This window comes from Anabrus simplex, chromosome 2, assembly GCF_040414725.1.
Source record: "Anabrus simplex isolate iqAnaSimp1 chromosome 2, ASM4041472v1, whole genome shotgun sequence".
Taxonomy (NCBI): Eukaryota; Metazoa; Arthropoda; class Insecta; order Orthoptera; family Tettigoniidae; genus Anabrus; species Anabrus simplex.
The window spans coordinates 465,725,954-465,738,592 of record NC_090266.1 but is presented as its reverse complement, the minus strand read 5'-3'; the positions used below and the strand labels follow the sequence as shown (position 1 = coordinate 465,738,592).

Below are 12,639 nucleotides of genomic sequence, written 5' to 3'. Positions count from 1 at the left end.
CTACAGAGCTGGAATGACCAAAACACAGACATCCATGATCCGTGAACAATCTTTCGTCTTTTTTTCGGCGGGGGGATTCGAATAGTGGATAGTCCCAGGGCAAAAACTATGCCCATTTACTTACCTGTTTCCTGGGAGTACCCGATGAGTCGGAAAATCTCAATTCACTACACTGGCGGGGGAAAGAACTATCTGACATGGAGGCAATTTTTCCTCCAAGCCAGAGAAGAAACCACATCTTCGCTGGTAATTTGGAATAAAATTAATGTAGATTTAATAAAAGTGAAGAGGAAGAAGCTTTTCTTAAGAAAAAGCTTATTTCAGGGTTGAATTTTGAGTTATTTAGTGAATTGTGGTACTGTAATTTGGAATAGGCCTAAATTGTAATTCTAGGCCAGTTCATACTAGTACTGGCTGGCTCCGTGGTGTAGGGATAGCGTGCCTGCCTCTTACCCGGAGGCCCCGGGTTCGATTCCCGGACAGGTCAGGGATCTTTACCTGGACCTGAGGGCTAGTTCGAGGTCCACTCAGCCTACGTGATTAGAACTGAGGAGCTATCTGACGGTGAGATAGTGGCCCCGGTCAAGAACGCCAAGAATAACAGCCGAGAGGATTCGTCGTGCTGACCACACGACACGTCGTCATCTGCAGGCCTTCGGGCTGAGCAGCAGTCGCTTGGTAGGCGAAGGCTCTTCAAGGGCTATAGTGCCATGGGGGGGTCATAATACTACTACTACTACTACTACTACTACTACTACTACTACTACTACTACCACCACCACCTGAGCCTCTGACTTAAGTGCGCACACTGCTCATTCAAAACAGCGCATCAGAATAGGTATCGAATAGCTGGCATACTATGATGAACCAGTATGTTACGTACCAGCAGTATCAGAAAATGTATGAACCAGAGGAATAGCATGCTAAAGAAGAAAGTTATCTAACTCCTCAGCTATTTCCCGACAATATTCAGTTAGGCTATTATACTCGGTACGCAGCAGTAATCCCGTCTATCGGAGTTGAATGTCAGCATAAGAGGCAAAGAACATTACAACAAACAACGGCCAGTGTTATGTTATTGTTGATCAATGTAACGCACTTCCAATATTGTAGGCCTTCACATTATTAATTGTCTTCTGGTTCTGAAATACCACTCTTATCATAGTTGGCACAGTAAAATTGAATAAAACATAAATGATCGGAAATTGTATTCTCTATACCTTTTGTTATGTAGTACTTCTCCATAGGACGACGAACATAAGTATTTAAAAATTAAATTTTAGGTGCCTTCCCCTAAACTACCATTTCACCCAGGGTGAATAACATTGTTTATAGCTTAAACTGTAGTTTCTTATTCCCCAACTCTATATACCGATTTTCATTAAATTCTGTTTACCCATTTTGTCGGGGCTCGGCGTTGATATGAACTTAGCAACAAAAATCCAAATTCTTGAATATCTGTGTTATCATAGCCAGTATGGTAAAAATGCATAAGACGTAAATGATCAGAAATGTAATTCTATATAACTTTAGTTATGTAGTATTTATCGATATGACCACTAATAATACAAATATTTGAGAATTGAATTTTAGGCCTTCTCCTAAACTACCATTTCACTCAGCGTGAATAAAATGATGTATAGCCTAGATTGTAGCGGCTCACGCCCCGACTTTACATACCAAATTTTATTCAATTCTTTTCAGCTGTTTCCTCGTGATGCGTGTACATACATACATACATACATACATACATAAATTACGGAAAAGTAAAAACTGCATTTTCTTGTTACTGTGGACACGATCGATACAGAAATACCATTATTTTCAAATTCTGAGCAATGTACAGACAAAACTCTTATTTTATATCTATAGATTATCATTAAATTATCATTAAATACAGTGAATTGGTAGATGAGAAGGAGCAAGGAGAAACAATGGGGAAAGAAGAAGAACAAGAAAAGGGAATATCGATGTTAGAAATAGAGGAAGCAATACACAAGATGAAGAGCGGTAAAGCAGCAGGAGTGGACGAGGTAACTACGGAAATGATAAAAGCAGCAGGACCAATAGGGCTACAGTGGCTGTATAGATTATTTAGAATAATCTGGAGGAAGAAAGAGATCCCAGAAGTGTGGGGAAGGGTTTAATTACCCCAATATTTAAAAAGGGTGATAAAAAGGAATGCAGTAACCACAGAGGGATCACCCTTATTGCCCTTGTAGCTAAGATATTTGAGAGAGTATTGGAAGTAAGACTGAGGAGGAGGCTAGAAGGAGAAATGGAATAAAAACAGTATGGTTTTAGGAAAGACAGGCCAACGTTTGACCTGATCTTTACATTAAGACATATGATGAAGAAAATATGGGAGTTTGGAAAAGACTTTTTTTTTTTTCCTATGCTATCTGTTCGGGGCGTCGACCTAGGAAGATCTTTTGCCTCTACTTGCACCATATGTGAGGAACCTGCGTGTATTATGTAAACGGCGGTAGCTAACGTGTTGAATGTGAGGAAAGGAACATTAAGGACAACACAAACACCCAGTCCCCAGGCCAGGGATATTAATAATTTACAATAAAAAACCCTGACCCGGCTAGGAATCGAACCCGGGGCCGCCGGGTGACAGGCAGACACATTGCCCCCTACACCGCGGGGACGGACTGGAAAAGATATAGTGATGACGTTTGACATTGAGAAGGCTTATGAAAGTGTGCCCAGACATTTGGTATGGGACACATTAAGGAAAAAACATGTTAACAGAGTGGAAGTTCAAATGATAAAAGCTATGTACAAAAACAGTGTTAGTAGTATGAAGACTAGTATGGGGAAAAACAAAATGGTTCAAAGTTGAAACTGGTCTCCAACAGGGAAGTGTACTATCCCCCATACTATTCATCGCAGTCATGGATGAAATTCATAAGAACATTAAACAGAGATTGGAAAGACAGGCAACTAAAGCCATGTTGTTTGCAGATGATATAATTGATATGGGGTGAGGACGAAACGGAAATGCAAAAACAAGTAGATGTATGGAATCAAGAGATAGAAAAATTTGGGATCAAAGTAAGCACAGAGAAAAGTTAAACAATAGTGATGACAAGGGGAAGGAAGGAAGGAAGGAAGGAAGGAAGGAAGGAAGGAAGGAAGGAAGGAAGGAAGGAAGGAAGGAAGGAAGGAAGGAAAGAAGAGGAAAGATAAAACTGAATGGTAACATTCTGGAAGTGGTTAAAAGTTTCAAGTACGTGGGAAGTGTGATCACAGAAGATGGAAAGATTACCGAAGAAATTCGAAAAAGAATACAACAAGCAAACAGCTTCTACCGGAGTGTAAGGCGTATTTTGTGGAACCAAGATGTCCCAAACAAACGTAAGAAAGTATTGTATTCAACCTATTATGAACTCATACTATCCTATGCAGCTGGATCGTGGACTACAACAAAATGAGAGGAGAGTAGAATACAGGCAGCACAGATGAAATTACTAATAGGAATCTTGAAACTTCAAGACAGGATAGAAACAAAGCTAAAGTTGTATGGGCATATGATGAGAATAGGAGAAGAGAGTGTGGCAAAAAAAAGTTTTTTGAGAGAAGTTAACACAAAAGAGACCACGAGGAAGACCCCGAAAGAGGTGGACAGATTCAGTGTGGGAGTACATATAGAGAAGATGGGAGGAAAACCAGAAGATGTACTTAAAAAAGGAGAAGAGTGGTGGAGATACAGGCAGCAATGAAGGTCCTCGATTCATAACCCGACCCGGGAAGCTGGAAACGGGAAATGAAGATGATATCATTAAAATGTGCAGCTGCGGTATCGAAACATACTTCATACATACATACATACATACATACATACATACATACATACATACATACATACATACATACATACATTATCATTATAGACTGTTATGCCTTTCAGCGTTCAGTCTGCAAGCCTCTGAGAATTTACTAAACGTCGCCACAATCCTCGATTTGCAACTAGTGTTGTGGCCTCATTTAGTTCTATACCTCTTATCTTTAAATCGTTAGAAACAGAGTCTAACCATCGTCGTCTTGGTCTCCCTCTACTTCTCTTACCCTCCATAACAGAGTCCATTATTCTCCTAGGTAACCTATCCTCCTCCATTCGCCTCACATGACCCCACCACCGAAGCCGGTTTATGCGTACAGCTTCATCCATCGAGTTCATTCCTAAATTAGCCTTTATATCCTCATTCCGAGTTCCCTCCTGCCATTGTTCCCACCTGTTTGTACCAGCAATCATTCTTGCTACTTTCATGTCTGTTACTTCTAACTTATGAATAAGATATCCTGAGTCCACCCAGCTTTCGCTCCCATAAAGCAAAGTTGGTCTGAAAACAGACCGATGTAAAGATAGTTTCGTCTGGGAGCTGACTTCCTTCTTACAGAATACTGCTGATCGCAACTGCGAGCTCACTGCATTAGCTTTACTACACCTTGATTCAATCTCACTTACTATATTACCATCCTGGGAAAACACACAACCTAAATACTTGAAATTATCGACCTGTTCTAGCTTTGTATCACCAATCTGACATTCAGTTCTGTTGGATTTCTTACCTACTGACATCAATTTAGTCTTCGAGAGGCTAATTTTCATACCATACTCATTGCACCTATTTTCAAGTTCCAAGATGTTAGACTGCAGGCTTTCGGCACAGTCTGCCATTAAGACCAAGTCGTCAGCATAGGCCAGGCTGCTTACTACATTTCCACCTAACTGAATCCCTCCCTGCCATTTTATACCTTTCAGCATATGATCCATGTAAACTACAAACAGCAAAGGTGAAAGATTACAGCCTTGTCTAACTCCTGTAAGTACCCTGAACCAAGAACTCATTCTACCATCAATTCTCAGTGAAGCCCAATTGTCAACATAAATGCCTTTAATTGATTTTAATAATCTACTTCAAAATATGTAAAATCAATTTCTTGCCAATCTGTTCGAAGGATGACGGGTGTTTGTCATCTCACACTTTTAGCCGAAATTACACGCAAAATTATTGAAAAATTGAGAGAATTAATACATTAAGTAGGAGGGCGGGAGAAATGGTGTAAAATTAGGTGTCTTCCACCTAAATCAGCAGAGTTGGCAGGTATGGTTCCCATTCTCATAAAAGCACTGAGCAGGAGAAAACTGAAAGAGTCACTAAACTAAAATATTCTGTTATAAATCATTAATTCAAAAATAACTTTCACAACATAAGCCATTATTTACAAGAAATCCTCAAAAGAAACATTTTTGAGCAAGGCACAGTGACATGTGCTAACATTCTAAAAATTCAGAGAAATAAAATCAAAACTTTTCAGTTGGAACAAAGTACCCTTTGGTAGTAGGCCTATTTCTGCAATAATTTTCAGAACCTTTCCAAACATATATTTGAACGACAATCTGTTTTCCTTTTAGGAAAATTTACTCTTCACATGAGGGGTTAAGTATTTGTATGATTTAAATGGATTGCATACCTTGAACATTTAAGGCAGGATTGTGCGTTACCGGCCCTATATAGAAGACGAGTCCATTTTCTTTGAATGGCTTAATATCAAGAGATAAATGAGCATCATCACAGGCAGCAAATGGAGGATACAAAGCCCATCCTTCTCCATAGAAACCTATTGATATTATTTCACAACTAGGTCCTTCATATCCTTCCGGACATTCACACCTGAAATTACAAATTAGGAAAGTAAACTCCCAATTTTTCACCTTTTCATAATTATTTGTTAAAAGCTTCAAATCATGCTGTATATTGAACAACCTGAATGGAAAAGAATATACCACTAGGGAAAATGTTATCATTAGACATCGGATTTTTATGCAACTGCATGTTCTATCTGCTTTTTCATGTGGTATGGAAACAAAGTTCAGAGTGCGCCTCCATTATAGTAATGATTACTTTGGTACATTTTGTGCATATATATACAAATAAATTTGTCCTAACTGACTGACTGACTGACATTCATCATCGCCGAGCCAAAACTACTCAACATACAGAGATGTAATTTTGGGGATACATTCATATTACAATGTAGGTGCTCACTAGGGGAGGATTTTCGGGTATTCCGTCTCTAAGAGGGTGAAAAGGGTGGGGGTGAATTTTTAAAATGAGTATAACTCAAAAACGTAACACGTTACAGACGTAAAAATTGGTGTTTGGAATCCCCTTTAAAAATAAAGAAACACTTTTATCCTTCGTAAAATCCACTTAAAGGGGGTGTAAAAAGGACTGAAAAAGTGTTGAATTCTTTTTAAGAGGATATTTATCTCAAAAAACGAAGGATGTTACAGGCGTGAAAATAGTTATTTGGAATCTCCTTTAAGAATAAACAAACACGTATTTTTTGGGGGGGGGGGCGGTGGGGAGGGAATAAATTTAAGGGGGTGTATAAGGAGTTGAATTCCTTTTATTAGGATACAAATAAGAAGTGGACTTAAAACAATACAGTGGAACCTCGATTCTCCAATTTTGGAGGGACCATTAAAATAAAACGTACAACACGGTAAAACAGAAAATCCGGGAATGAATGATAGCTATCAGCAATTTGGCTAAACATCACAAAAATGAAATATGTATAATTATAATCTTACAACACTCCTACATCAAACCAAACTACAACATCAATGGGCCTTTGCCTGCCAAGCGACCGCTGCTCAGCTCGAAGGCCTGCAGATTACGAGGCGACGCATGATCAGTGTGATGAATCCTCTCGGCTGTTATTCGTGGCTCTCTAGACCGGGGTCGCCATCTCGCCATTAGATAGCTCCTCAATTAAAGGTAATCATGCAGGTTAAGTGGACATGGAAACCAGCCCTTATATCCAGGTAAAAATGCCTGACCTGACCGGGAATCGAACCCGGGCCCTCCGGATGAGAGGCAGGCAAGTTAGACCGCAAAACCGGCATCAGTCATTAATTACCGGTATGCGAATTCAAAATCTCGATACTTTATATTCAATTTTACAGGGGAAACTTCGTCAGTTACCTGTGAAAATTCTTTCAGTTCAGTGACTGACTGGCCAAACTCTTCGAAAAATCTAATAACGCCAAGCCGAATGACAATCAACCACAAGTAGTTTTTAATTCTCTCATCTAATAAAATAAAGCACATTAGATACAAAAGCGCCCAGCATGATGGCGAAATCCCTTCTTTTCTTAATCTTCCATTGTAATTTGGTCTCTGGTTCGTATTCAGTTTCTGGAAATCTTGTACCGCGTAAATTAGGCCTACATCACCTTTTAAATGTTATGTTGAACTCGAGAACAATTTCGAAGGTAAGTATCGATACTCAGAAGTTCTCGAATGCATTATATTCAATTCTGCCCATCACTAATTCAATCAAATTGGAAAGAGAAAAATATATCATCAAAACTTCAGAAATTACGAAACCATGTGGTGCACCACTAACTTTTCAAAGGCTACCTCTAGGATTGAAGAATCTTTCGTTTCAACTCATGAATAAGTGGTTGGTTGAAGGAGCTAGGGTAGGAATGCTTGACTGGATGCTGAGATTAATAGGAGGATTCAAGCTGGAAACTGTTTCTACCATAGTGTAAGAAACATGTTATGGGACAAAGATGTGCAAATGGAAGCAAAGGAAACTAGGTACAAGATGTATTACGTACCCATAACAACTTACGGAGCAGAAACTTGGACAATGACAAAGAAGGATGAGAGTTGAATACAGGCAGCTGAAATAAAGTTCTTGAGGAGTATGATACAGAAGACTATAAGAGACAAAATAAGGAATGAGAAAATCCAGGAAGAAATTGGAGTGGAAAAACTAAATGGTAGAATAGAGAAGAGCCCACTAAGATGGTGTGGGCACATAAAGAGAATGAGTGATGAAAGAATGCCAAAAAAGGTGATGGAAATACGAAGGAGAGGCCGTGGACGACCACGATTGAGATAGGACACAATCCAATGCAGTATTATAGAAAGAAACCTGGACTGGGACAGTGTTGGAGGAGGAGTGGTGGAAAGACCGAAGAAAGTGGAGAGGAACCATATTTGCCCCAACCCGGCTACAGCTGGATAAAGGGAAATAATAATGATGATGATGACGATGATGAGCGAAGCACGGGTATCTTATGAAATATTTTTAAAGCATGAAATGTATAATATAAATGTATAATAACTGAATATTCATGGTATTGATTCGTATTTTACAAATTTTGGCATTATCATTAATATACTAAAAGTTTTAAAACACAATACTGTAACAACATTAATTATTTTCCATTTCTATACAACATAAATGATCTCTTTTAGGCTGATAATTTCAATGAATTTAAAGTTGTTGTTTGTGTTTTAAATCCAAGTGTTGCTTTATTCAACGTTCACAGAACATTTTCAAAACTGAAACGTTGCAGAGGGGCTAGAGTATAATAATGAAGGCACGTTTCAAAAGTCTATCTTATACAACAAAAGAACCAATGTTTGGTTTGTCCCTTCATGATTCTATTTCAATCCTTGAGAAACTTAACTCAAGTGTGTCCCTGTAAAATATGAAGATATACCGAGTGTTAAACTGTAGTTTATGTTCCATTAACAAATTAACATCTTCAAGGTGACATGTGCAACTCCAGAGAAAATTCTTCCAGAACATTTTACTGCTTACAAATACTGTCCAATCAAGTCTGTGGGTATTGAGAGAGGTCCTTCTTTGCATACAAACCGATATTGCTGGATAAATTTCATAAAATTACTCCTGAACATTTTGAAAAACTCAATCATATATTGTAATTTAAATTACAGCCTGCAGGAAGACATATAATTCAGTGTGAGTAGGTCTATAAAGCATATATATATTTATTTTGTGCATGACAGTATATTTCAGTGTATATTTCAAAATTTTCAAGCATATTCCAAAGATTTTGACAGCATAAATGCTTGTATATTTTATATATTTCGAGTGCATACAAATCCGATATCTAGTTATTATTATACTTAACAATCTTACTTTCCTCTCAAAGGTAAAACTTTTCAATTCAGCTGACAATATTAAATTACTGTTTCTGCCCTTCCCACTTTTGTGGGTATAACTATAATGCTACTCAATTCTAAACTACAGAGATACATACCTGTCTCCAAGGAGTGTACCTCCATTAAGACAAACAAAGCGTTCTGTTGGAGTGCAAGAGCAGAAAGGTTTGATGACCGCATGTACACCAACAAACGAAGAGGTATTTGTGTAAACTGCAGCTGGCTCATCTCTTTTAACCAAGAAATTGGCACACGACTTTTCTCCACAGAATACTTTCTCTTGCAAACATTCATCAATATTTACCATCAGAATACTGACACCCAGCTCTCTCTCAATCTGTTGGAACAGAAGGTAATGTGTTGAAGAATGGATTTTCATTTTTTTCTCTACAAGTTATAACTGCTTCAGTCACGTGCTATCTTTAAAATGTAATAAGAGCCATATTTGGAATCATGAACACTAATACTTCAAAATTACTTACAAGAGTGTGGAAAACTTGATCTACATTTTGTATAACTCACTTTTTCTTGATTCTTTGCTGCAAGTCCATTTAGCCTCTCAGGATGATAGTATGGTGAACCGTGTGCAGAAAATCGGACATCTAACTGCGTGGAATTCATATTGTGTGGAGAGTGCAGTACAGTAAATACATCAACATTCTCCTCACTCACATTAAGGAAGGTAGCCAACTGTCGACGAAGAAGATTTTGCTTACTTGGTCCCTGTGAACAAAGACAATAAAATATCAGCAGAGTAGAAAGAGAATTCCATTTTGTTTTTAAATAGAGACATCCACTTGTAATGATGACAAAATTATTAATACTTCGCAACTCTTTTTAATGATTCTATATATAATACCATTGGAGTACAGTAATCCTCAGCATTTGATTTCGAGGCAGGAACACTCAATATCTTGAGATTGTTACCAGCATTATTGTTAGAAATGCATTTTTGTACATAAAGTCACGTTTCTGTGGTTCGGATTCCATAGAAAACTAGGACCTTGATAACAACAGTCAAATAAAACTGCAAGCCTACTTTTTTTTACACATTGTTACAGACTGATTTTTGTATGAGATGTGATTGTATAACGTTTGGAATAAATATATATTAATATATATGTAAACAATCCACTCTTGAAGGTTGAAAACATAGTCAACACTTTATATTCACAAAATACGCATACCTACACAGCCAATCAGAACTACAAAAAGAAGACATGCCAATACATGCAGTGATTACTAATACCTATAAAGCATACAACGTGCTGAGAGTGGGGAAAACTGTGCCTTCAAGAATGGCTTACGAGTTAACCAAAGAATACTTCTACATCAAAGATCCCCATTTCAAAATGCTGCTGCCATCTACTTGACCATACAATGAACTTATACAGAGAAGAATCTTGAAGACAAACAAAACAGAATGAGATTTTTATGGCACAAGGGCGATGGTAGAAAGGAAATGGACTGAAGAAAATCAACAACAAAGGCATGTTATCACGAGATAAGCTATACATGGATTCCACAATACAATATGTAAAACCAAGACATACCATCAACCCAGTGATAAACCCAGTGATAACTGGGTGTGTGACCTGTGCAACAAGAAGTACAAAAAGTGCCATACAACAAACTGCCCAAAGTGAGTGAAATCCCTGTCCGAATAGATGAAATTTAGGTTATGTCTATAACTGAAAAAATTGTTCTTGTATTATAGGCTAGGTTATGTATTTAAGTTAACTCATGTGTGAACTCTAGAATCTTCATGTACCAAGTACAGGTTGTATAATATTCTAGATATTGGTAGATATCATTACGTTATGTGCCATAGTGAAAAACTTGTTTCAAGACAATTCTAGAACAGGAAATTACCAGGAATTTCTGATGTTATAGAATCATCTAGGTATCTTGGAGTAAAACTGCATTTTAAGTGGGGATGATGTTACTGTAGTTCAGCTGTGTTGATACTGCAATACTAGCGGATCAGGAGCGAGTTGTTATGGAGTAGTGTGTCAGCAGATCAGTTGCTGTTTAGTGAAGTGATGTTTTGATAGTTAGTGTGTTACTGCTGACACTGCAACTGCAGGTCTTTTGTAAACTACTGTGTATTCTGTATGTGACCAGTCGGTGAGCGAGTTATGATTGAAGACAGTCAGTTGTTGATGTAAAAAGCTATCATAAATCAGTCATACCGTATTGATACTGCTTCGCAGATCGAGTGTAAATTATTGTGTATATACTGTATTTCAAGTGTTACTGTAATTGTGTTGGGTGAAAATACATATAAGTGTAGTCAGTGACAGTAGCGGTGTTACTACATTTAACTAGACCGCTTTTATTATTAGCCCAAGCCAAGGCTTCGAAGTGGAAGGCTCGCCCACACACGCTAGAGGGGTACCCATGTTTCCTCTGTACAGGCGACACAGTGGTTCAGGTGAAGTGGGCGCTGGTAGATTGAGGTGAAGGCTCTCTGCGGGGTGCTGGAACCAACACATCACTTTGACCTACGCAGCCTGGACGAGACGTAGGATGGGAATAGGGCAATCCCAACCTAGGGGAAACCTCACGGTTGTGAACTCAGCCATGAGAATGTCAAGTGCGAACCACGTGAGTAGGCCTACTGAAAGTGGAAAAAACCTGGGTGGTTCGAGCCAGGGGCGGACTGCTTGATGGATGACTGAGGGGTTTGGTTCTTGCTAAGGAAAGTCTGAGTTGTGGGAGGACAAATGTTGGAGTGATGCCTGATCATGGGCGGTGAGAATACTGCTCAGGACCCTAGAAATGGGGAAAACCCTACACCAAATGAAATATGGAAAACACAGAAGAACCATATTTAACAACATCAACGGAAGCTATGGAAGCTCCAGCAGGGCAGATCTGAGAGCAAGAACAAGATGAGCAAATGGAGACAGAAGTCCGAGCATGTTAAGCGTCTCCAATACCAGACAGAAAAGAGCCACAGAACCACCAGAAGAGCAGGCTACTGGATCAAGAACAATAAAGTCCTTAGAGAAAGACCTGAAAATATCTGCATAAAAAATTAACATGATGCACGCAGACAGACCACCTCGCAATAGTGTCTACTGTACGGAGAGGAAGAGAGCTAGGAAAGAAGCAAAGATAGCAGCTGGGACTTGGATGGAGAAGAAGCCAAAGAACAGGGATTAGCAAGAGGCTATTCTCCCAGCAATGCTGTAAGGTTTCAAACCCTTGTTGATTCATGCCTTCTCTAATTTTCGTTTTGTACTCGCCTAGGCATCCTTTACGAAGACTTGATTTTCTGAAGTCTCAGATATCCTTCTAAGGAAGTTATAATAAATAGACAATAATTATCATCATGTAAGCACTAATTATGGACAAATGCATTGTGAATATCACCTAAAACACTATGCTGGACTCATTCAACCAAGTAATAGGTACATACTCTGCGCGAAGGGAATGGTTGCAACTATCTGGGCTTAAGAGAGACACGATTTCTCAAGCACACTTTGGTATTTGCAGCAAAGTAAACCTGTCTGCGCATTTGAGTTCAAAACTTGTAACAAAGGCACAAGACCAGTTTCAAAGAGATGACCTAAGATTGCTCCATTAGTACAGAGTTATGAGACCTACTCTTTGTCGCCTGGAGTGGTTACAT

General features: G+C 38.7%; 1 protein-coding gene across 1 annotated transcript in view; it reads right to left on the bottom strand.

Annotated features, from left to right (window-relative positions):
* The window catches only part of shg (shotgun), a 159,134-nt gene that overhangs the window by 31,168 nt on the left and 115,327 nt on the right, over window positions 1-12,639 (bottom strand). Inside the window, exons 18-20 of the mRNA XM_067139957.2 lie at window positions 9,525-9,725; window positions 9,101-9,339; window positions 5,485-5,684 (exon numbers count right to left, since the gene is read on the bottom strand). Of these exons, the coding sequence (XP_066996058.2) occupies window positions 5,485-5,684; window positions 9,101-9,339; window positions 9,525-9,725 (640 nt within the window). The remainder of the gene's footprint in view (window positions 1-5,484; window positions 5,685-9,100; window positions 9,340-9,524; window positions 9,726-12,639) is intronic.